Source organism: Lissotriton helveticus, chromosome 1_1 (genome assembly GCF_964261635.1).
Source record: "Lissotriton helveticus chromosome 1_1, aLisHel1.1, whole genome shotgun sequence".
NCBI classification, from domain to species: Eukaryota; Metazoa; Chordata; class Amphibia; order Caudata; family Salamandridae; genus Lissotriton; species Lissotriton helveticus.
In genome coordinates, this window is record NC_136057.1 from 526060496 (window position 1) to 526086761 (window position 26266).

At 45.0% G+C, this 26266-nt stretch overlaps 1 protein-coding gene across 1 annotated transcript in view; it reads right to left on the reverse strand.

Annotated features, from left to right (window-relative positions):
• The window catches only part of VWF (von Willebrand factor), a 1169185-nt gene that overhangs the window by 318337 nt on the left and 824582 nt on the right, over nt 1-26266 (reverse strand). The window contains exons 39-40 of the mRNA XM_078673989.1: nt 8251-8353; nt 8075-8149 (exon numbers count right to left, since the gene is read on the reverse strand). Coding sequence (XP_078530115.1) covers nt 8075-8149; nt 8251-8353 — 178 coding nt within the window. The remainder of the gene's footprint in view (nt 1-8074; nt 8150-8250; nt 8354-26266) is intronic.

Here is a 26266-nt window from a genome sequence, read left to right on the forward strand (position 1 = left end):
TATTATAAATATGGATGACTCCAGATATCACCATTTTGTCTGGACTTAACTGTAGTTTAAAAGCACTGCATTGTCACATGTCAAGGAAAAGTGTGCCTGTCATGTAGAAAAGCCTACTATTACATGAATGCTAGGTTACACCTAAAGCGTGCTTTTTAAGCCCACGGGCCCCGGTGCTTCACATATTAAAGTGGTCATGCTAGATAATAACTATTACATGTTTACTAGGTTATCCCTAAATTGTGCTTTTTCAGCCCACAGGACAGGCTGCTTCATATATTAAAGTGGGTCATGCTCGATAAAAAGGAAAAGTATGTCCCAAAAGTGAATAGTCATGAAAAGTTTTTGTCACTGTGTATACAAAACCTCTCAGTGCCAAGTTGTCTAGGCGCTTTGGGAATATTTTGATGACTGCTGACTGCAGTTCCGATACTTCAGAGTCACATCACAGGCACGCCATCTTCTTGAAGAGCTAAACACTCTACTACTCCAGGGAATCTGTAAAGGGACCAAGACACTTGTCTCACTGCAGGGGCTGGTGATGCTGATCCTACCCTGGTTCATAAGCCAGTATTCTTTGCTTCTTGACCAGCTCCTCGATCCCCTCTCTTCTAGGCATGGTTCATTTTGTGCAGGGGCACCCTCATGCACCCATAAAGTTGTTAGTAGACTCCTTCCTGTGAGATAGCTTCTGGCAGCTGTTCCTGGGAAGATCCAAACTGTTGGAAGATTCTGGTCCCAAACCTGGCATGAGAATTGGCAGTCAGTGGCTCCAAAGCTGCCACTCAAAGGTCTTTCTGGGTCTTCAGTGCTGTACTTGGTTATTGAGAACTCCTGGTACAATGACTACAGGTTTCAGCCCTATCATTATACCCGGTTCACCAAGTTGGTGGATTACATTGGTGCTGCTCTGGAATTTACAGGCAGGCTTCACACAGTGCATGGTTATTTAAGTATTCCTTCCAGACTGGCTCAGCCCCAGTTTTTGGACCATAGTGTGAGCAGGAATGAAGGGTGGGCTGAAAACTTACTGCCAAGGAAAACCCAAAGAAAGCAAAAACCATGGAGAAACATTCCCACTCTATTACAATCTAACTTGTTACGGGTAACACCGCTGAGTGAAGAATGGAGCAGGAATGGGAGAAGGGCACTCCCTGCACTGTAAATGTACTCCCTGTCTCCTATCCCTCAAACGCTAGAGTCTAGACCACTAAAAAGGACGGCACGGCTGCTCTGTAGGACACAGCAACCTATACTGCTGTACGGCAGGCTCACTCCAGCCTCTATCTTGTGTACGAATAATGCGCAGGCAATTAAAACTGGATTCCTGGTCGACACAGTTAAACAATGTCTACACACTCCATTCATAATCTGCTGTGTATGTAAATTGTAAAGAACTATGCAACATTCATAACCTATACACATGTAGAAAAGGTTCTTGTTGCAGTGGACTGATAGGCCAATTTAAGCAGGCGAGGACAGTACACCGCTCTCTCAGTACAAGGGAAAGGTACGAAGGCATGCCTGCTGCAAAGATCAGCATGCTTCTACCATTGTCAGGCCTCCTCAGCCTGGTGAGCTGATGGTAGCGACACACAGTAACTAGGGGTGCCCCTGGTGCCGCTCCAGACCACAAATCCTAGCTCTAGGCCTCACTTCTTTCCTCAACGAGTCCTCAACATACACATATGATTCTAAAGTGTGCTGAGGCCTCTACATATTAACACCCAGCTAGAGCTCACTATGTGAAACTCAGTGCAGGAATGCACATTCGTCTGATTCATACAGAGATCCGTTTCTGTCCCAACTTTCGATCTCATGGATTCTGGGACAGATCAAAGTGTGTTTTCTGATTGAGCCGGATCATAATTTCTGAGCGAGGGGTTATACTGCTTTTATGTATAGATTTGGTTTTAAGTTTGTTGTAATAATTTGTACATTAGAAGACAACTGCTCCCCCAGAATTCAGAATCATGACAACAGGAAAAATACACTGCATTGTTAATTAATTAATTGCAATGTTACCAGATGCAGCTGAACTATGTGGGGAATAACACATGTCAATGTCATTTTCGAATGCGGTTTTTCTAACCACCTATTTTATTGAAGCCTGCAGCAGACAGATCAAAGATAGTGAAGGAAGGCCCTCCGCTCTCCCATGGTCCAATAATATTCATTATAGAGAACTCAGACAAGATGTTTCCAAATTAACTTTATACTTTATATCTTGTACTTTGCACAGCTGCTGCCAATGTGTCCTCATGTTGCTGTTGCTTGTTTGAAAGGTTTCAGGCTGCAGCAGGCAGAAAAGCATGCACGGTTTTAAGGTCCATCACTCGATGGAGCCCTGTACGAGAAGAGCTGATTGTCTTGAGTGCTGGCACAGGAACGTGCGATGGTGAACATGATGCGCTGGTATAGAGTTTAAGTATCACAGAAATGTGTTAGAATGAACAGAAGCCATGCAAATTGACACCCCTCACGTGCAGGAGCGAAGCGGAAACTTACTAAGGCCACATGTCCATCCATCCGAGGTAGGGATGAATGCATTTTATAAACAGAAACACTTAGGGCCTGGTGTACAACGTGATTTTACAGTCACGAGGTTAAATTTGAGCCTTTGAGATCACAAAATTGCTTCTTTTAATGTACAAAACCCAAACTGTGATTCAGGAACACATTAGAGCATCAAAATTTGTGTTTCAGATACAATATAGAATTGGTATTTGAAAGGGGATGTGAAGGGCATCCCTTCCAAATAATGACACCTTAACTTATGTGTTAATGTTTTGCGACCAAAATCAGTTGCAAAACAACAAAATCATTTGCAAACTGGAAGGGGTCACTAAGGTACCTCTTCTGCTTTGTGACGGTTAAAAAATGTTTTTTTAGGGGGCTGGTCGTTGCCCAGGGGACCACTGACTCCCTCTAAATATGCTTGTAAAATTATTATTTTTTTGTATATGCAGCCCATTTTCCTTTTAGGAAAACAGGCTGCGTTTAAAAACAAGATTTCTTTATTTAAAAGCTATCACAGACATGGTCGTCTGCTGACCCCAGCAGGCCACCATGCCTGTGACTCTAGCCAATCGTACCGGGACTCAATTTGCGACCTACCTCATGCATATTACTGAGGTAGGTTGAATTGCGAACCACTACAAATCAGTATTTTGTGAACCATCCTATTACTACATAGGTTGGTTAAAAAAATACCAATGCATTTGCTAGAAATCGTTTTGCACTCACCTCTACTGAATCCATATTAGTAGATTCCTAATACGAAATTGCAAATAACAAATTGCTATTTTTTGCAATTTACTATTTCTAATTAGGAATCTTTGTACATCGGGCCATTGGATCCATCTCAGGTAGACACAGATGAGGAAACAGGATATCGGAGAACAATTTAAGTTACAGATTCCTAGTTTACATTCACCTACTCCAGAAACTAATGAACAGTTGAGAATTAGCTGGTTAACGTCTACTCTCCTGTGATTGAGAGGCAAGTGGGAATTACTCACACCCCAGTACTCATCTTTTACTGCAAGATATAAAAACAGTGATTTTATTGCAAACCTACTCAGGCTACAGATCTGTCTATTAATGAACCAATTATGGGTGGTTGTCAATTCTTTAGGATAATTTTCTTTTAATTGTTGGCACTGCAATGTAAACATAGCACAAAATATGTAGAAAGGTTTAGACACTTGTAAGGTCCCTTGTTTACTTATAAGATGTATATATTCCTAGTACATATATCACAGCCTTTGTGCTACACGCACTGTATATTTACTGTATAAAGTAGCAGGTAATTAGAGCAGTTGTCTCCTATTCGTGTTATGTTTAATATTTGTTATTAAAGTGCACATATAACTTTTCTGGTTTCTTGGAGCTTAGTCAGTCATAGCCTTCTCTGACCTAGGATGCGGTCAATCTCCAATAGAACTAGTCCGAGGTAACATGAATTGAGTAGTCGATTCGAAAGCCAATAATAGCTGTCTAGTCTACACGTTTACTATAATTATTAAGAAAAGGCATGGTCTTTTAAAGTTCTACATGAAAGAGCAGCGGAAACCAGTGCATATACCAAGAAAGGCATGGAAAGGCCTTCACATACTGCATTACTAGACCATTATACTATTTCGCTTTCTCTAATGGACAAAGGGAATAAGGAACCATCATACCGCTTGAGCAGCGCCTTTTATTTTTTGGGAAAACATACTAACCATGCAAGGAGAGCAGGTGGTATATTGATTTCTAAAATACTCCACAAACCATCTCTCCCCCACTTCAGTTGCAAAATAGTATCTGAATATTGTGCTCTCTCAAATATTTTTTAGGTCTAGCTTAAACCAAGACCGTTCTGATTTTACCAAACTAATGTATAATCTATTTACTGATAGGTTCTTTTAGCCCGCTCTTTATTCATTGGTTCTCTTATTGTGCCACTCACATTCTTCTTCCACCCACTACAGCATACAATTCAATTCAATTCAATATCTTTATTCGGATACAGCATACAGCATTAGGGAATGGGTCAGCTCACTTCAGCCATTAGCTAATATCATTGTGAGTGATGTTATTTCATCCTTTCACAAGAAGAATATCCACACATAGGCTAGTTTCCTTAAGATCCAAAGATTTCTATGTCAATGTGTGCATTGTGAGACAAATAATATTTTTGATCTTAGATATTTTTTAGATTGATCAGGGAGCAGCAGCTTCGCTAGCAATCGTTTTTGCAAAACCATGAAAAAACAAAAACACGGACAAAGCCAAAATGATGACGGCAGACCTATTGGCTTTGCCAGTCCTTGTTTAATTTTATTCATCATGCTGCTTCCGAGCAAAGGTATGTAACTTCCTGGATACATAATGAAAATAATAATCAACTACAGCCAAACGAAATTTGTGTTCAACAACTGGGCAGGCGCTTCCTCAGGACTCACACATTTGATATTAACCCCTTCGCTGCGCTAAACGTTCAGCGCTGGTGCGGAACGTTCTATTCGTTCAGCGGACGTGCGCAGCACTACCGAGGTAGTGCACGCAACGTCCGCTGAACGTGGCCAGCACTGAATGGGCTTAAGAAACGAACATGACACCTTTTATAATCAGTAGCACATTCTAGCCAATATGTTGCAATTGCAACTTTTGCAAAGGAAGCGTTATTTACGTAATACAATACCACCCAGCGAAAATGAACTGCAATGGAAATAATAAAAACAAATCTAAATATGAAAATGGCAGAGAATATTAAAATAAATAAAATTTTAAAATTTTTAATAAATTTGTGAACTGTAAAGAAAGATGTTTGAGCCCTATAACGTATAAATTAAAATGGATGTTATGCAACTAATGAATAGTTGGGGTTCGCAGATCACTAAAGCCAACCTGAAACTCGCCCAATCCTCGGGTGGCATTTTAAAAGTCTACAATGAATCCTCTCTCAAACAGGTGGGACCTCCCGTTGAAATATATAAAGCCCAGGCGACAGGTGGCGCACTCTATGGCGCGGACCTATGGAGACACGTAAGTGCGGCCTCCCTCTCCCTCACCGAGAACAGTTTTATGAGACGACTCCTGAGGTTACCCGAGAGTACACCCCTCACTCCTCTAAGGCTGGATCTGGGCCTGGTCCCTATCCAGGATGTCGTCTCGAACCGCCCGTTGTTATACTGGAGACGACTTTGGGCCACCCCAGAATTGGAGAGTTACAGGGAGGATCTACGGGATCTGTTAGTAAGCAGGGGTGCGGGGAAAATACCATGGATAAAGCACATTCGGTACCTCTCTAAGGCCTTAGGCAGGGGGGATTTGTGGTCTTCCCCTGAGGAGACCTGCGCCTTGCTATCTAGAAAAAGTTTGAGTATGGCACTGAGAGAGTATGGTTTGGCCCTCTTATTATCAAGTTCTTCCCTGGTTAGGTTGACCAACACTTTCCTAGAAATCAAGGTCCACCCCAACTTTGAGAGATTTTTGGACGATATGCAGCCTCCCCTGGCCAGGAAACTCTATATCCAGTTTAGGCATGGCTCACTCCCCCTTAGGGATGTCACAGATAAGTGGTCAAAAGCCACACCCTCAGTAAGCACTTGCCCAGGACGCCGGGGAAGCAGAGAGACAGATCTGCACGTCCTGCTCTTCTGCCCCTCGTACTCTAGGGCAAGAGCAAAATGGATAATTCATTTCTGTAAGTCCAGGGGCATTAGAGACTATAGGGAGACCTATAGAATTCTTAAAACTGACACCGCATTCATGACAGTATATGCAACGTCTACATTTTTGTTGTCTATGTGGTTTATTAGGTGCGCAATACTAAAAAAGGCATCCCTATTAACTATTCCCCATGGGGCACCTTGACGCAAAAATGAGGAGGTCCCCCTCTACCACAGAAAACCGGGTAGCCTGGCAGGATCCATTGTAGCATTTTCGAGATATTTATCCATGTACCCTCTTTTTAAATCTTTTTATTTTGTAATAATGCACGTTGGTCCTATGAGGTATTTTAACACCCTTATCATGTATAATTATGCACAAATAGCACTGATGTATGTAAACATGCCTTTTTATGTTTTTTAACCGAAATAAAAGTTTTTGACTGACTGACTGAATAGTCAAAGGAACAACTAAATATCAACAAAAAGTACCTTCGAAGCTTCATAGAAATAGAAGTGGTACACTGTCACCAGGCAATCTAAGCCCCCTGTTCAGCCCCGACTGCAATTATGGGGACAGCGATGAAATGCTGCTCCCCTTCACTGAGGAGCTCGCTACCCTTGTCTAGTTGCTAGGGAACATCAGACCAGGCGGTGGCTACCCAGCATAGCACACCTCTCCTGAGGTGCCACACCTGGAAAGGACTAGTAGGTTTAGCCCAGATAGGCCGTGATTACTAATATTAAGAATTTTCTGCCATTTCCCCTACACCAGGTTCCAGTGATTACAATTTTCATTAGAAAAGGAATTGCCTGTTTACCTATTCTGGGTACTTAGCCCTGATTTCAGTGAAAAAAGCTGCCATCCTACACCTATTCTAAGAAGGTGGAAAACTGTCAATGGGAGGGCCAGTTGAAGGTGGAGGGTAGTGTGAAGAGGCAGGGGCGCAGAGCAGGCTTGTGCTCGAGAAGTGCAGTGTTTGCTCCCCCGTACTGATGTAGTCATCATATGGACCCCTGCATCAGTACAAACAGGCCCAGTGTCTCCGGGCCAGGAAGGATCAGGAACAGGGTTTATGAACCCGGTCACTCCAGGTGAAGTACCACAACTCTTTCAGTGGGCCGTGAAGAGTCTACCTGGGGTCCTTACCTCTTTGCAGTTACACTTCCACAGGCGGGGGCAGTTTGTGATAGAGTGGGGGGCAACTCCTCTGTAATGGCAGAGGAGGTTCGCCCCTCTGGTCAGAGTTAGTCACAGAAAAATAAAATTATATTTACAAAATAATATAATTGTATTTTTCTGTGATGGCCTTTGGCAGAAAGTGCGTGCGGGCGGGGCCATGACAAGCAGGAGTGGTGGGCACATAGAAGTGCATATGTAAGTTTGGCTTGCTTTCTGAGTCCGGCCAAACAGACATGCGCACTTCTATTTTTCTAACACAGCTGTGTTCACAGACGGGTTGGAGAAAAGCCGCAATCTCCCAAGCAGTGTCTGAGCGGAAGACCAGGCCCCTCAGACCAATCCTGGTGCTGCTCTCATGGCGTGAGAGCAGCATCTGGATCGGGCGGGGACCATGTGCCTTTCCGGAGACAGCTGGGAGTGAAGCACCAAGGAGGCCGTCGGTGTTTATTGGGGTTACGAGAAGTACGTTTAAAAAAAATATTGTTTTACCCTCATTTCCCCGTCCCACTGGTACGACCTCTTCTACCTCCCCTCCTTTCGGGGTCTATCAGGAATACTTTGTGAAGTAAGCTTCTATGTGTAAGCAGCGCCTTCTGGGGATGTAGGAAATAAACGTCACATAAATGCTCATACCTTATTATACCATACCATATTGTCACGTTCAATGTCATTGTCAAAAATGCACAAACAGCACAGCTCTGGACTACAGCCAGTTGGATTTGCTGACACTTACCACATTCGTACTGTGGACAGCACTGGTCAGACTCCCTCTTTAATCTGGCGACTTCACAGGGACCACACACAGCAGCTGCGGGAAGACAATAACCAGTTGTCTGTGAACAGGGGTTGCTTTTGATCAGATAAGGCAGAAGAGAAAGGCAGAGAAGGATAAGGTTTTGCTCCTCTTACGTTTGACTGTAGGGCATGGCCTTGCTGTGCAGTTTATTGTCCTGTTATCGAGGCACATGCAGAACACGCAGGGCTCTCGGGAAGGAATCCACGTGTCCAGATGCTGCATAAAAAAACACATGGTTAGAGTGGGAGGAAAGCTTTGAAGTTAGGATAAACTCTCAACAATCCTGGCAAAACAAGGGACTGGGAAGCTGCTGCTTTGTTTGATCACATAAGTAATTTGACGCGTTATGGTTTCTTTTAAAAAATGTATTCACCACACAAGAATGCACTGCAGAGGTTTGCATAGTTCAACTTATTTTGTGATAAATGTGACAACGCTTCAGCCTGTAGCAATAGTTCTGATCCAAGGCTGTTTGTTACAAGGGGACAGCTGCAGTTATTTGCCCCACGCCCATCATTTTCATGGGCCCCGCACTGCATATCTACTTATAATGCACATAGCTGTAGGAACCAGTCAGTCTTGGCTCCAGAGGGCGTCAGACCCAGAGAATAATTCTGGAGGTTGAGCAGTGTTTTCTTTTTCCACGTCCTTTTTCTGGGCCTAACAGTGAACTGGAGGGGTAGAGATGGAATCAGTAGAAAAGCTAAGACTGCCGCACTAATGTCACTTCAAAGGTTTAGGCTGTGGTACCTGTAACTAAAGTTCTGCTGTTATGACTAGCTGTGGGCAATTACGTTTCTTTCTTTGAAAGAAACTGGGGGGCATATTTACAAGGGTAATCGCCACCAGAAAGTCACTTTTTATGACATTCTTGTGGTGATAGCCCCTTCGCCATATTCACAAGGCAGCGTTTAGCCACTCGGCACACCGAACTACTGACCCGACGAACAGGCTCAATAAAGCCGTGGGAACTTTTCCCCTCATAAGACTCCAAAATATTGCCTGGAGACCTTACTACATTTAATGGTTCTGCCTTTTTAATCTCAGAGACTTGAAACCTTGCCGATATGCTTGAGAATATACAGACTGCCGTAGCTTCCCGAGTGGGGAGCGCAACAGAACAAACTGAATCTTTAAATAGACTCCGATCCGGTGCAGGGATGTACCTAGGATCCACACATATCTACCTTTGAGCTTGTGGCATCTACTCTCGGCCTTCTTAAAAGTGTTAACTACTAGCCAGAACCTAGGTCGTATGTGAGGTCGGGACTGATCCACACACCTTTTAGATTTGTGACCCTCATACATTACTAGGCTTCGCACTGGACGGCAAAATTCCATAGGACCCCTGATGAAGTTCTCCCACGGAGAACGAAATGCGCTGGCTGGAACTTAAAGCTTTTTGACACTGATTGAAAAATAAAGGAACTTAAGTTAAAACTTATTTCTACTTTCTGGACTTTGTTATTCCGCGCACGCCCATCAAATTGTAGAGTTAATACACTTACTTGGCTTAACCCCACCTTGTAAATAATGCTGCTTTCACACAGCACTTAGTATGAAAGGGGAGGGCAATGGGTGTTGCAGTGGGCGTTGAACCACAACACCCGTAGATGTTGACACTGCCCCATATTTACAAGGCTGGCGTAATTATGGGGCTGCGCTAAAAATAAGACCAGGGAAAACCTGGTCTTAAACTGGCACAACGAGGAGAAATTATTAATTTCTCCTAGTTTTTTTCAGTTTTTATGTGTGCTGCATTCTGCAGCACACATAGAAAGAGCAAATCACCATCAATGATTGTTCATTTGCAGGAAGGTGTCCCTTCCTGCATATGAACAATCATTAGATCATGATGAGTTGCAACTTCGATATATGCTGCACTCATCAGGATTCTGCTGCAACTTACACCACCCATTTCCGCTGCCAGCGCTGCCAACGACAGTACCAAAACAAATGCTAATGATCATACTTCTACAAGTGTGACAATTCAGACTATTCTAGGCCCCTAAAAGCTATAGGAATTAGTCACTTGTAATGTGTGATGGATTAATAAAGAACTCATCTCTAAATCAGACAACAGCGCCAACATATGACAGACTGCCATAAACGCTGGTGTTGACAATTAAGTGCTGTGACAGGCCTGGGCTGTGATGTCCCAAATTGACCAGCACAGGATTTCACAGGCCCATGGAGGGCTCCCTCATATGGCAGGGTTGGACACTCTGATAGGATCCCAAGTCAATGCTCAGGTGGGCCTGGGCAGGGCATCCAGAACTGGGTGTTCATGTCAGAATCCCCCTGAACAACAACAACATTGCAGAGCTGTGGTTTGGAGCTTCAATTGGTCTGGGTTAGCCAGCCTCATTTGAGGTTTGAGTATGGATCTCCAGCAGCATTCCTGCTCCGCATGTTTCTTGGGCGCTCACCAATAAAGCGTTCATGCGTTACCTTATTCTGCTTCAGGTTTTGTATGTAACAGAACAGCTCACTGCGATCTATTGAAAGTCATTCTCTGAGCCAAGCTTTTGTCTCCGTTGGGACCCCAGCTAGTGTCCCTCAGCTGCTGCCAGGAGGTATATAAAGTGCTGGCCTAGGGGAGACCACCTCCACATGCCACTTGGTGTGTGGCCTCACCCTCCCACTCTGTGCCACCAGGTGGGTGCACACTTCCTTTGGAGGTTAGCATGATTTTCACATGGCCCAAGGGAGAACTGGAGGAGGCAAGCCAATTGATGACTCTATGGCCTTGGACATTCTGGCCAGGAGCTCTGGTAGACTTGGGCTAAAACTGATGGGTTTGCCTGGGCTATATTGTCTGCAGCTGGCCACGGGCAGAATAAATTGCTTCTTGGATAGGGCAAAGGTTTGAAGGGGGTTAAACCTAGTTGGATACCCTGAGTGAAAAGGTTAGGTAGCAGAGGGGAGAGAGAGAAGCCATATGGTGAACATGACATCTGTGCATCAGTTGGCAAATTAGTGGAGTGACAGAATACTAATCAGAAAATAAGGGCAGTAGTAGTGCTCATTGAGTACGAGGACATTGCAGATCATGGTTCAAGAGGAGAAAATGTACCATATTGCAGTGTGAGTATGGAAAGTTACCTAAATCTGAGAAATCTATTGTAGATTTGAAGGCCTTCAGGTGATGTTGATTTGTGAATGAAACGGGACTAAAGGACACTGACTTGCACAAGGGGCCACGGTCTTGAGCAGAACACCACTCAAGAATTAGGAACTTGTTTTAGCAATTTTAGTATTCTGTGGGGCATGAAAATGTCTGCGAGGCACGATGATATGTCTTTGATGGGCTGGGTCCGTTGGGTAAAATTAGCCATTTTCAGGTGTTGGTAGCACTAGTGGTGGAGGCTGTGGATAGTGGAGAAGGCTGAACAACGAGACCATAGTGCTAAAGACTAGGGCATTGATTATATTCCTTGTGAACTAGAGTCATGGTATCAGAATATGGTAAACAAAATATTATGTCACAGGAATATTTTGCCCCGTTGGGCTAAAAAATAGTAAATCTACACCTTAAGGGACGATATTTTTGTAAATTATATTTTTGTCACAATATTTCTGCCATGATATTTTGCTAACTATATTCTAATATAAACCAAAATAGAATGTGAGGTGGAGACGTCCACAACAGGCAATGAGCAGTGTGTAGTAGTCATTGGCGCAATTTGAGACTCTCATTAGAGCTGAATCGAAAAGTAAATTTAAAAAGAGAGTCTTGTAAAGAGGTCTACTTTCACACGAAGATCATGTGAGATTCAAGGGAAGGATTGTTGGCTCAAGAAGTTACTTATTTGTGAAATTGTGTTATGAGTACGGCATGAATCTGTTAGAAGTTGACGCGATCCAATGGCTCTTGTGTGTGAATGATCGTAGGATACAGGAAGAGAATGAGAATGCAAGCAATGAGAAGGGGGAAGCGTACACATGAATACTGTCCTATGAGTTCTGACAAATGAATAGTGACTATTTAAGTTTCATATGAACAAAGGAGAAAAAGGGATATTGGTCTGATGGCACACAAAAGAGCAACAGGAGGTAAAGTGTCCATCACTGAGTTGCATGTTAAACTCTGGGTGAAGAAGCCATGGACTTTTCTGAGAAAGATATGGCGAGGGGGTGCAGTAATAATAATAGTATATTAAAGACATAGGCCACAGGATTTGAGGTGGGTAAATATTATGACGATTTTAAAGGAGGCACAGAACTAGACTGGCAAGGATATATACAGGCAGACCACGTGGGGTCCCTGGCTAAGGGAGGAGTCAGCAATGCTAAGGGTGGTGAAAAACATTTCAGGCAAACAACAGAATGTGTGAGAACTTTATCATGTTGTAATCAGTATATATAGTTTCAATGTATTTAAACACTCAACAATGTAAAGCATTTGGCTGCATGTGAGAGTAATAATATTAACTTCTGCAATATTTACATGTGATGCAAAGCACAGGGCAATATAAGTAGAATTATCAACTCAGTTTGAGAAAACTGAAAAAGGCTTGCAGGAGTTCATTTATCAGTTTAGTTATCACTGTTACCTGGTGTCCTGTTCCTTTGGAGAGTTCTGGAGGCACCCTGCTGGCAATAATACACAGAGTACTGGCCAATTCTCTGCACTATAAGCTGAAGGAGGGAAAAAGCCTTGTGGGTCTTGTTTGCAAAATGGGTACAGGAGAGTAGTTGTGGCTGCCCCAATAAAATAGGTTCATTCATACCACATAAGTAAGCTCTCTGACCCATCCTTTGGAACCCTCTCATGAAATACCTTTCAGTAACAGTCAAATAAGAGTGGAAAGCATTATGAGGAAACCCCATCTGAAAGGAGTGAGTGATTAGGAATAGCAGGAATACCAGGAACTCTGAAGGAAAAGAGTAGAATAGAGGCGTAGGTATTTTTTAATAAATTCATCCATAGTGGCACAGAAAAGGTTGCCAACTGCACATTGGGAAGGTGGGAGATGGTAAAAAGAAGGTAAATTGAGGTATAAGGATGGGGAGGTGGAGGGTTGCAAAACATAAGAGTGGAACATGCAGAAATTTAGCAAGCAAGAATCTAATGATGGACATTTTGTAAAAGTAGGAGACAAGTGGTCTTCTGATGAGGAGAAAGTAAGGAGGGGATTTTCCAAACAAGTTGGGAAGGGTGAGTTTTCAGGAAGGATTATATTTTGTAAACATACTGATTTAATCACCACATCGAAGACTGATGCAAGTGAGTTCAGTGGTGATCTAAACTCCTCTACTTTTTTGGAAGTTCAATATTTCACCTTCTTTTGAGTGATGTATTCTTCAGCCATCAAACATACATTCTAGTCTCGATAGCCTGTAATAGTTTTCTTCCAATATTACCAGTGTCTCACATTTGGGTACAGTTGTGCAGATCTGTGATGACGAAACTGAGCACATCCATGAGGCAGAGAATACTAGGTAATATTTTATATACAGTGAATTGTGTATTTTAACCTCCCTATGTCTGGCATCTAGAATTCTATTCCTTTCTTTATTCTACAGACATATAGAGGAGATGGAAAGGATGAAACTAGCTATGGTTCACATGCAGTAAATCTGTACACGTACTGTGCAATTACACATAAAACCCAGTGGCCTGTGGATTTACTATGGTGGACCAATTTATCCAGTTGTAAAATCACATGGAATTCTCAATCACATGGTGTTTAATTCTTGCAATTACTACTTGCTCCAAGCAGGTGGTAAATTTATGTGAATCGGGTTTCCTTCTCCCAAATCTAGCAAAACTGCAGTCATTTCACCCCATTTGATTTGCCTTAGTAAGCAAAAGGCAAAAGGCACAACGCTATTTCACCACCACAAGGAAGCATGCAACTAACCTCAGGATGACCGGGACAATTTAAGAGTCTCTTATCGTTTTCATCTTTTATGAAAAGGACCTATGAGTATGATTATTTGAAGTCGGCTTTGCTCGAGAGACTAAGGGGCCTCTGGATTTTCATACATACTAGTTTGAATATTTTCAAGTATTTAAATACCCAGCACTATTCATGCGCAATTGCAAAATGTTACACACTCCAGTAACAACAATCCTAAAGCTATTGCACTCTGGAGAGAAACGCAGGTACGAATATTTGCATATGAGGTTGAAACTAAACGGCCTTCAAGGGCATTTACAATGTCAAACTTGGAAAGTCTTCACACCCTTGAACTCAATTCTAATGAGGTTTAAGGCGATCTGTTCACAACAGACAAAATCTAGTGGAGTGTGGGGAAAGGACTCTATTTTTTACGAGTGAAAAGTTGATATGTGGCTCTCCACTAAATTATGAGGCAAGCAGACATAATATTTATTTATGGATTTTTTTCAATGCGTGATTCTCTTATGTGGTAGCATATGGTGCATGAAAGGTGATACACACGACAAAGTCGCTAGTTTGCAAATCAAATGATAAACAAAATATGTTACCATGAAACTATGCTTGAGCAAAATGAGTGGATAAAAGTTGCTAAGGGATTACATGTTCATGAAGAGCATAGGGTTGAAGGACAAATGCACAGCATCCTCTCTGTTCTTGGCGATCTTTCCTAGCTCAAATGTTAACAATCTCTCTATCGTCATTTGCTCTCCTGTTCCAGCAAATAGCAGTTTTAGCCTCATACTCCCTTCCTTATCAACTCTTTCAACAATCCAATAGCATTCCCCTAGTGCTTAATTTGAGCCTGTGGTTGGCAGTGGGAGGCACTGGCACTTATTTCTGGGGACCGGCATTATTTTTCTGCATCAGATATTTTTCAAGCGAATAGTGGGGAAAACACATACCCTGGAATGAAGAGGAAGCAAAAGACGGCAAAAACGGCACCAAGGAAGAAAGCAGGAGGAAAGCGAGAAAAAGGGCCAGCGAAAGTATGGTAGTGGATTAAAGACTATGGGGCAGATTTACAAGCCCCTTGAGACACTTTTTCGCCGTCGTTGCGTCACTTTTGCGTAAACAAAGCACTACTATGGAACATATGTACAACGTGATGCATCTAGCGAGATGTGTCACGTTGTAAAGCCCTGCGCTACATTATACCTGCGTCAGGTATAATGTATGCAGGGTGGGCGTTCCGTCGCAAAGAAGCCCCGTAAAAGTGACGCAGTGAAATCTACAAGATTTAACTGAGTCACTTTTACGTTCCCGCCGCGTCAAAACCTTATGCCTGCTTGTGGCAGGCATAAGGAGTGACGCAGCACACCAAGTATAGGGCACCCCACGACAAAACTCCAGCACTGAGTCACCTTTACGATGTCGGATGCATCTCTCTATACTTGCGCCACAGTACGCCACATTGTTAATAAGGCGCATTCATGGTGGCGCAAGGGGTTCCAACGTCACGCAAAATAACTGGTGCATCCCTGCTGATATGCAGGGATGCGCCAGTTATTGTAAATCTGTCCCCAACCAGTCTTGATATACGGTGAGTCGATAATTAATTGCACTGGTCGCCTGCTTCTTAGCATAGCTTTGGGTACAGGCACTCACTCTTCCACAAACTGCATCCCCATTCAATATTTTTGTAGAAAAATGAAACTTTTGAGTCTGAGTGTTGATTGTTTTTGCTAATGATAAGCTTGTGTATGCTGTTCACTAATGGTGGCTGGTGACATTTCAAAGTGGTGGGGAATAAAAGTAGGGGCTGAGTTTAACCTAGGTAGTAAATGAAGTAGGCAAACCCAACTACTTAGAGATTGAGAGGCACCCCCCGCGCCTAGGGGAGGGTGGCAGGTAGTGGGATTTCGGGCCGGAGGGAACGGTTTCGTTTCCCTGAAGTTAGTCATGGGGAGGGTCGCAAGGTAATGCGAAACGACAGGGAGGCGTGTCTGCGATTCCTCCCCGAAGGTAATAAAAATGCGGGTCTCGAGGGAGCAGCCCTCTTAGTCCACTTGCCTCTGGGGGTTGCCGGAAAGGTGCAGCTGGAGCAGTTGCAGTTGGCGTGGATTGGGCTGTAAGGCCCGGCGACGCTGGTGGTGATTCTCAAGGTGAGGGGCCTCACGGCGTAGCAGGTTAGGGATGCTGCGGAGCGGGTGTTGCCAAATATAAACAGAAGGCGAGATTGCGTGGGGATGCATGCGGGGCGATAAGGGTAATATCCTTTGTGCAAAATGCAGAGACGAATCGCTGGTGCTGGGAGCATTTGACGCTCTAATGGAGGTGGTTTTGAAGTGCTAGTAGAGTGAGCGGGAAAGCCTGCGGGACACTGATGGCAAGTCATCTGTTATGCAAGGGGGATTAGATCCGTGTGTGTGCTAAACAGAGGCTGGGCGCACGGTGTTTTATTATATAGGTACGGAGGAGGACCGCGGGAGTGAGAGATGGTTGCTGGGCACACGAGGCCTTATTTATTAATGGTTGGTGCCGAAGCATTAAATATTAAGGGTTGGCGCTGTAGCGCCGGGAACGGCAAATCGTACAAAGGAGCGGACCTCATTTAGATGCACGAATACGGAGAGGACCGCGGGAGTAGGAAATGGTTGCTGGGCATACGAGGCCTTAAATAGCAATGGTTGGCGCTGTAGCGCCAAGGCCTCAAATATTAATGGTGGGCGCTGTAGCGCCGTGAATGGCGGTCATGTTATAGAGCGCAACACCGTACGTTAAAGCATGGGGCATGAGCGGCTCGGCGATTATTAGATAGGAGGTTTGGAGGAGGTGAAAATCAGTGTTATAAGTAGCTGGGCACCTGGGAGGGGGCGCGCAATGTTTTCATCGACGGAACCAGTACATTTGTCATAAATTACAGTTAGCGCGTTATTTTGTGAGATCCTTGGCACATTGTTTAAATAAATGTATAAATGGGGCCTGATAAAGATTATATAAATATTTACATGGGCATGGCCTAGCTGCACGACGACATGCAAGCATGGGGCTCGTGGTTTGGTGAGAGACCGAGCGCTTCCCAGAGGAGGGGTGATTTGAGATGCACGGCAGGGAATGTTAATGGCTTGCGGGGTTGCATGATAGCCCCAGGGTATTCAGCCAATAGGTATGCTGAGCATCCCACGGGGAGGGCAATTTCTCAAATTATATGTGCATGAGGCATGGTGTAAGGTGACACTAGAGCAGTAGGTATCTCTAGTGCTCGACCCTGGGAGGTATAGCATGTAAGTGCATGAGGCATGGCGTAAGTTGACACTAGAGCGGTAAGTATCTCTAGTGCTCGACCCAGGGAGGCATGACATGTACGTGCATGAGACATGGGTAAGGTGACACTAGAGCAGTAAGTATCTCTAGTGCTCGACTCAAGGAGGCGTGGAACGTACGTCAGGATGGACGCGCGCTGGTGCAAGGCCTGTCAAAGGAGCACAAAGGGCTTGGTTAGTCTTTAATTCCTCTTTATTTCCTTAGTAGGCAGAATGCCTCCAAAGCGGACACGTGGGGGCAAGGAGGCCTCGGCATCAGCGGAGGATTTTCGGTCCTTGGCAGCATTATGGGAGGTCGTGAAGAAAGGAGGCATCGATTGGGCACTGAGGACTCTGTATCAGGATGCCGAACGAGCTTGCAGCAAGAGCCCTCCCAGCCAAAACGCATGAGGCGGACGCCAAACCATTTTAAAGACACGCATCAGGAGAAGGTCAAGCAGGTCGAACAGGAATCGCGAACCAACATTACAGGTGAGGCGATGGCAGTGGGCCAGCCTCTAGTATGCATGGACAATAAGCAGATGGCTAGCGTTGTCACACAGACATGCCCGGCGGAGGCCGGGTTGTCCTCTATGGGGGCTACACAGAGTGTGGCGCTAGCCACAATGCCAGCGGTCGTGGCTAGTAGCCAATCAAATCCAGCTGGGCAGGGGGAAGGTGGGGGCTGCGTCAAGTGCTACCACGCAGATTCCGACGGATACCACACAGGCCCCAGTGCTAGTAGCCGCGCAACAAGGGGGTGGGGTGGCTCAAGTGTTTTTCCAGTCAGGAGGAGTACTACAATTGCCTGTGGTGGTGGCGACAATGGCTCAAAGGCCAGTGGGTAATACAGCGGCTTCAGGGGTTGGGCTAGTGGCAGTGACGCTGTCAGGATCGCCGGCGACGGTGGTGTCGGCTCAGACCCCCCTCTCACACAGCCCGGTGCTTTATGGTTCCGCATCATTGGCAGTGTCACCATCAGCAAGTATAACTTGGCATGTGCCAGTGGAAACCAGGGATAAGATCTTTAAAGGGGAATATGTGGACGTTTTCGATCTGATCAATGTGGGTGTGGTCCATGGGAAAAGCAGAGCTGGTAAAGATGGGGAATTGAAACAGAAGAATTTTTGGGTGGAATGTTCGTTCAAGAACTGGGTGACTGGTTTTGCCATCTATGCAGCAATTATGGTTGAGAGGTTTCCTACTTTGGCGGCCGAGTTGATAAGCTACATGTCATTGATTCATGGGGCAGCTTCTGAATTTCAGGGGACGGCCTGGCTGCAATATGACACAAAATTCAGGCAGATGAAAGCGATGAGGTCGGAAATAGCGTGGGATCAGTGGGAGACTAATATATGGCATGGGGAGTTTTATTCTGCCGCGCCAGTCAGCAAGTCCACGCATTCCTTTCGGGGAGACCGGGGAGCGGGGGATAAGAAGCAAGCGTGTTGGCAATTCAACAAGAACAAATGTAATAGAGGAGCAGCATGTAAGTTCAAGCACATTTGTTCCTTCTGTGGAATGCTTGGGCACCCAGAGATTAAGTGTTACAAAAAAGTGGGAAAGCCCAAGGAGCAGCGCCGCATCCCTGCCAATACTCAACCCAAGGGCCACCCTGCCCAATCATCATAAGAGTCTGCCTACCCCTATACGCCTGCATTTGCTGGCCCGCCTGCTTGCCAGATAATAGAGGCGGGTAGAAGCTCTATTTCTGTATCAAGGGTTTAAATCTGGCTTTCATATGCCGTCTAGTGCCCTGCCCACTGCAGTTCCCCCGTGTAATCCGCTGTCTGTGCTAAGAAATCCAGGGGTGACCCAGGAAAAAATTATGAAGGAGATAGCGCTGGGGAGGGTGGCGGGGCCTTTTCAACAGTTGCTGAGGCAGGACTTAGTCTGTTCACCACTGGGCCTGGTACCAAAGAAAGAAGTGGGAAAATACCGCCTTATACATAATTTATCCAGTCCACCGGGCTTGTCAGTCAATGAAGGGCTAGATCCGGAACTGTGTAAGGTGCGCTACACCACTTTTGACACAGCAATCCAAAAATTACAGAGGCTAGGCAGGGGCGCGCTGATGGCCACGTCAGATATTGAGTCAGCTTTTCGCCTCTTGCCGGTGCACCCGGATGACACTAGGTTGCTGGGTTTCACGTTTGATGGACATTTCTTTATGGACCTAGGCGTGCCTGTGGTGTGTTCTGTTGCATGTGCAGTATTCAAAACATTTAGTCTTTTTCTGGAATGGACAGTACAGGATGTGGTAGGAACGCAAGAGGTGGTGTATTATTTGGCCGATTTTCTGTTCCTGGGACCACCTAGATTTGCGGCTTGTCTGTAGGCCTTTGTTGCCTACCAGCGTATTGCAGAAGCATTGGGGGTGCCCCTGGTGGAGGAGAAGACGGAGGGCCCAACGACCCGCACAACTTTCTCAGGTATTGAGGTAGACACCGTAGAAGGAGTGTTCAGACTTCCACAAGACAAAATAAGAGTTTTTCAAACGTCTTTGGAGGGGTGTTTAAGGGCTTGCAGGTTACCTTGCACCAATTGCAGGTGTTGGTGGGGCAACTCAATTTTGCATTGAGGGTGATACCCATGGGCAGGGTCTTCTCGAGGAATATAGCCAGGGCAATGTCAGGTTTAAGGGCGAAGCACCACCACATTAGGCTATCGGTAAAAGTGAAGGACGATTTGGTGGGCAATGTCGGTTTTGGAGCAGTGCTAGGATCAAAGTGGTGTATGCAACATTGGCCAGCGGATTTGGTCAGGATGGGGTTGGTCCGCAATATCACATTCCTAGAGTTATTTCCCATAGTTGTGGCACTTCAGGTATGGAGCTTGTTGCTAGAAAATAAACAAATCGAGTTTTGGTCTGACAGTATGTCGGTGGTTCTGGCGGTGAACAGCCAAAGGGCAAAATGTCAGTGGGTACTCCGTTTGCTAAAAGAGTTGGTGCGGGGTTGCCTCAGGCGTAATGTGTATTTTACTGCCAAACATGTACCAGGTATGGACAACACAGTAGCTGACGCCCTGTCTCGTTTTAAGTTAACAGAATTCAGAGCGCGATGGCCACAGGCGGACGTTCAGATGACGCACTTCCGGTAAAGCTTGTGGAAGCTTGGTGCCCCGTTGCTTCCGACCTCATATCGGCTTCTGTTGCATCCGAGACTAAGAGTATGTATGAGAAGGCATGGCGGGTATATTAAGCAGTTCTGCAGGGAGAAGGGGGTGCAGAGGAATTTATAGCGCAAGGGGTGCTTTTGTTCATTGTTTACCAGAGAGAGAATGGCAGGTCGCTGGCTCTGGTCCGCTGGCAGTTGTCTGCAATTGCCTTCTTTTCAGGAATAAAAGGGGTAGCAGATCCCACTAAAGACCTAAGAGTTAGACGGGCAATAAAAGGTTGGGAACGGATGGCACCAAGGGCGAAGGATAACAGGAGACCTATAGACTCCAATAGGTTGGTGAATATCTTGGGAGTGTTAACGCAGGTGTGTATGTCGCCTTATGAGGTGCAATTGCTGAGATTAGCGTATTCTTTAGCCTTTTTCGGGGCATTCCGAATATCGGAGCTTGTACCAAGCTCTAAGGTGGACAGACAAAGGGGCATTGCCATGGGAGATGTAATGGTGGCTGCTGAATTACTTCAGGTGAGAGTGAGGAGGTCAAAAACGGACCCGCTGGGGAAAGGTGTGTGGGTACAGCTAAGAGCTGTTCAGGGGGCATGTTATTGCCCGGTGGTGCTGATGGAGAAGTTCTTGCAGATGAGACCTGGGTGCGGAGATGATAGGCTCCTCTTAAATGCAGATGGAACACCTCTGACAAGATTTCATTTTACGCTGTTATGTAAGCGCGCGCTAGAACTGTTGGGCGAGGAGACTGCTCATTTCACATCACATTCATTTCATATTGGGGCGGCCACTACAGCAGCTAAATTGGGACTCTCGTCAGAGGCGATCAAGACGGTGGGCAGATGGAGATCATCATGTTTTGAGCTTATGTAAGACCCCAGCTAGTGTAGGTAGGGGCCTGGACTTCAGTGTTTTTCTAATTATGCACCTCTTTCTCTTTCTATTTCTCCTGGGTCTCGCATGCAGTGGTGGCAAGTCAGTGGACGCAAGTATGCTGGTGCGGAGATTCATACACAGAGCAGTGCAATGGTTCAGCGAATCCGGGGAAGAGAGGACACAAAGGGCCATGGAAGTCAATCATATTTGGATAGGGATTGAAGGGTAATGTGTGGAGGATGTCACAGCCCATTTGCAGAGTGCGCTTGGCAAAGGTATGCCCATTCCAGATGTGCTGGTGATTCACTCGGGGGTGAAAGCATGATCCCAGGGGGCAGGAGGGGAGTGAAGGAGTCTCTGTTCTCCCCATTCTCATGGATCAGGAGGGTCTTACCAGACACCACCATATTTTGGTCAGAGGTACTCACTCGTAGAGTTTGGGGTGATGACACGCCATCAGCGGCAGGGAACACATCGGTAAGAAAGATGAATCATAAATAGCAAAATTGTTGAGAGGGTCACATATACATTTCATTAGGCATAGCCTGCTGGAGGCATTAAATACGGATTGGTATTGGGCAGAAGGGTTATATCTGTCCAGGGCAGGGTTGGAAGTGTTCGTCCAAACCATTCTGGGGGCCATTGCGTTAGATCTAGAAAATGTAGCACGACCTTAGCGAAGAAGCAGATGTTGGGGGGGGGGGTGCAAGAGCACCAGTTGGCTCCTTGTCCTGTGGTGGGGTCCCGGACAAGAGAAAAAGGCTGGGGACTCTTTTTTGGGCAGAAACTTGATGACCCTGCCGCAGGGAGGCAGTCATTGGGGGCTCTGGGCTGTCGGGAGAGGGGGCCGTCCTGCTGGTGGTCCTGGACTCTCCGGCCCTACCCTAGTAGCCGGTGCTTGGAGGAACCAAGATGGGGAGAGCTTGTTGTGCCACGAAGGTGCTAAGCAGTGCTCTGTTGTCCGCGTCTAAAGGGTAGACGACAGATTGTTACCTCAAATGGATATAATTGAGAAGGGGTTGGGTTGTGTCCTGCTGGTACAACACGCCTCAAGAGTTGCCGAATTGTAAATACATGGTAACCTGTGGCGCATATGTATAAATCGCCTCATTATGTTCAATAATGGGTGGTTGGTTGATTTAATAAAATGGTCAATATTGGAGGTTTTATCAACAAATAAAGATGGTGTTATTTGACAAGTAATAAAAGCTACACATTGAACACCATTCACTTGTAAAGTGTCTTTGTGGGGGGGAGTGATCAAAGTGTGGAGGACGAATGGCACGTGATATCCCCCTATGCAAACAGTCGCAGACCAGACAACAAACCCTCATGGAAGGAAAACTCCTTAACTTCTAACCAACAGGCAAACTCCTTGCATGCACACACTGACGCAGATAAAACAGCAGACACACTGGCAGGGATAACATAACACACACTCACACAGTCAGCACAGCACAAACAAGTACTAACACAGACTACTCAACACAGTGCAGACTGTTCATGTCTCCTTAGATGGGTGTAGTGATTGAGCCATTTTTATGGATAATTGGCTTGATTATGACCATTGCCCACTACCATCTCAGTATATTTTGCTCTAATATAGTGCTATGAAGGTCTGCATAATATAGATTAGCTGTAAATAGGACTCGATAATGTTCTTTCTGTGACTGACTATATCTTGCTTAAAGGCAGGGCTTACCTATTGGCTTTGGCATACTCTAATGCCATCTTGCATACTAATTCAGGCTTTTGGTGGGAATAGTGGCCTATGCTTGAGCGACTCCATTTCCTAAGCTGTCGCCATCTCCTCAGCCTTTCTGGGTGAGGAGTCATGTTTTACCTCTCACTTGTTTTTCACACTTCGTATACTAGCAGGAACCGGTTCTTGTCGCAGGAATGTGCTCACTCTGCCTCGAAGTCATAACAGACGCCTAGCTAGCTGAAGCTGTGACCTTGGCACGGGTGGTACAGGAATCTGATGGGAGCAGGGGGTGAGGCTTGCTAGAAGCTTCGACCAACGCTTTCACTTGTACTTAAGGGGGTGTTCGGGTCTCGACCACTGGTAGTTCATCACGGTGCAGACGTGCAGCTGTGACAGTGGAGCAGAGAATCCTGATTCTGCTGGAGAAACGGACTCCCCTCTGGCGAAGTGGAAGCGGGATGTGTAGAAACTTGGTGAGGTGTTCCACTAACTCTTATTTCCTAACTGCTCTTATCTAACTATCGTCTCCTATTCTCAGGTTATATGCTGATTTACATATGAGTTCTACATATGTGTATTCTAATTGTATTAGCAGCAATTGCTTAGGGATTGATGTGAAGAAGGTCTATTGTGACATAGTAGTGATTTCTTTCTTTTGTCCTTCTATCATTGTGTAATAAAGAAACCCCAGAATAAACACCATTATTCGCCTGTATTCCTTGGGATGGGAGGTCGGGGCCTTTCTGGTCCAAGTGCTGTAGCATCGGAAGGATGGTAAGTTTCCCTTCCTGCAGGTAGTTGTTGAAGGTTGGGCTCCATTCTTATGCAGGGAAACCAAAACCAGTAAGTAATCCACCCCAGGCATTGTTAGGAGGAGTGCGCGTTGTTTTAGCTCCACCAGGGTGGGCTTTGTTTCGCATTGTTGTTCGCATTGTTGTTAACTTGTGACTCTTGGTATTCTGTTGTGTTTTCGTACCCTGGAGTACGTTGTTACTTTGTGGAACCTTGGTTTCTTGCGTTGGTTTACCGAGTGACGTTTTTCCGGGTTGTTGTTGTTTTGTCGTCACTGGTATTGTTCTCGCGTTGTTGTCGCCAATGAGCGTTATTTTTCGCAAGCTCCCCAGCATATGCCATATATCTTTAGTTATTCATTAGTATTATTCCTTTCTTAGATAAGTATTGTGAAGTGTAGTATCTTTTTGGGTCCTGAGAAAGGATAAGGTAAGTATGCCCTGGTGATTGGCAGAATTATCAGGTCATTACAGATGGGTGTGTGCTGTCAGTCATGAAACTTAACAGATTCTATAAATCGAGATGCCCTTTTCACAAGAGCCTCATGGCATGCGTTGCAGCTCATCATCTGCCTTATTAAATAACAGATTTGTGGTTTATATTTTAACTAGCTCTACACAGCTTCTGGAATATTTACACAGCAAATATACGATGGTTTCTGATTTACACATGAAATGTTTAGGCAGTGTCCAGCTTCACATGCACTGTGGACTGCACTGGTACTGAAGGCAACCTGTGAACCTCTTCCCCGGCACATTAATTTTATTTTCAGTTCCATCGATGTTAAATGAAATTGGCATATCATTGCTGCAGAGGTCACGACTGCCTGTGCTGCCCACAAACGGGCAAACAACAGATGAAAACAGCCTTTGGTAGTGGCACAAGGCTACATTTCTTAAGTCTCCCATGTCTCACCTAAAGAAATGATGTGTCACAATGCACTCTTTAAAAAAGAAAAAAAAACAGCATGTCATATCTTATGCTGCAAATAGGAGCAGCGCACAATGCCAAAAGCACCAGTTTCGAAAAGCTCAAATCAATTACTACGTTTTAGATGAGAGGATTGAGTCCACACCCCTCTCTGTACATCGACCATAACCTGTAACTAAACACGCTCTGACCAGAATAATTAGGTGTGATAATGATTTTTTTTTTTTATTAGCACTCTGGCAAATTAGAGTTTAATATAAGCACTGTAAGTGTGGAATGAAAAGAGGAGTCGCAAAACACCACACAGGTTCACCGCTGACACCTCACTTCATTCAATGGGTTCCACATTTGTTATTATAAACACAGTACTTATTGTGAGCCCAATGAGTGCAGCTGAAAAGAGATGCAAATTAGAGAGCTGCCGAGCACGCATCAGTGAAGGAAATCCCCTCTTATTCTGGTCTTAATACCGTCAGCTTGATTAGCAGCCGGAGGAAAGCTGTGAAGGAGAGCGCGAGGCTGAGGAAAAGACGGAAGGCAATGGGCATCTTCAAGAATTCTTAACCTGCCTGCTCTCTGGTTTGCTATTTAAATGATAATTGCACCTTTTTTGTAAACAGAATGGGTAATCAGGGAAGACAAAAGGCCGTCACAGCAAATAAATTAATATTGCACTTTTCCAAATCTAGGCCAAACTCGTTGAGAGCACAAACTCAGTCCAATTGTAATACTTACACATACCGGCGCACACACATTGACCGAGACAACACAGTAACTAACAGCCTGATTCATGAAACGAAAATCGGCTCGCAAAGGGCCAGATTCTGAGAATCTGGCCCTTTGCGAGTGCAATTATTGCATTTGGGATTCATCATCCCAAATGCAATAATCGCTATTACAGAATTCGCTATTGTGCGAGGAATTGCATTTAAGGAATCTCTATTAGAGATTCCTTAAATGCAATTCATCAACCAATTTTAAATTGCTCTTTCGCTATATTTGGCCGCTATTTACCACGAAGTCTGACTTCGTGGTAAATAGCGAAAAAATAGATTAAAGCACTTTAGTGCATTTTTTTTCTTTTGCATGTTACACACACACATGTCCTTTGGACATGTGTGTGCGCAACTCCAATGTATATTACATTTCAGGGGTGCACCCTTGAAATCGCTATCTTATTTGCGAGTAGCAAATTGCTAATCGCAAATAAGGAATACTCCCCATTCATTCCTATGGGTCTTTTGGCCCATAGGAATGAATGGGGAGTTATTCCTTATTTGCGATTAGCAATTTGCTACTCGCAAATAAGGAATGTGTAGGAATCGCTATTTATTTAGCAATTCCTACATGAATACCGTTTTGCGAGTCCTTAATAGCGATTCGCTATGAATCGCTATTAGGGGCTCGCAAAACGGCCCGTTGATGAAACTTCCATCTTGATCTTAGCTTGTGCCGTGCAGGCTTTGCTCCCCGAATTTCCACCATGCACGAGGCAAAGTCTGCAGCAACTAGTCATGATGGTCTTACTCCCTCAAGCACGTGCACACTCT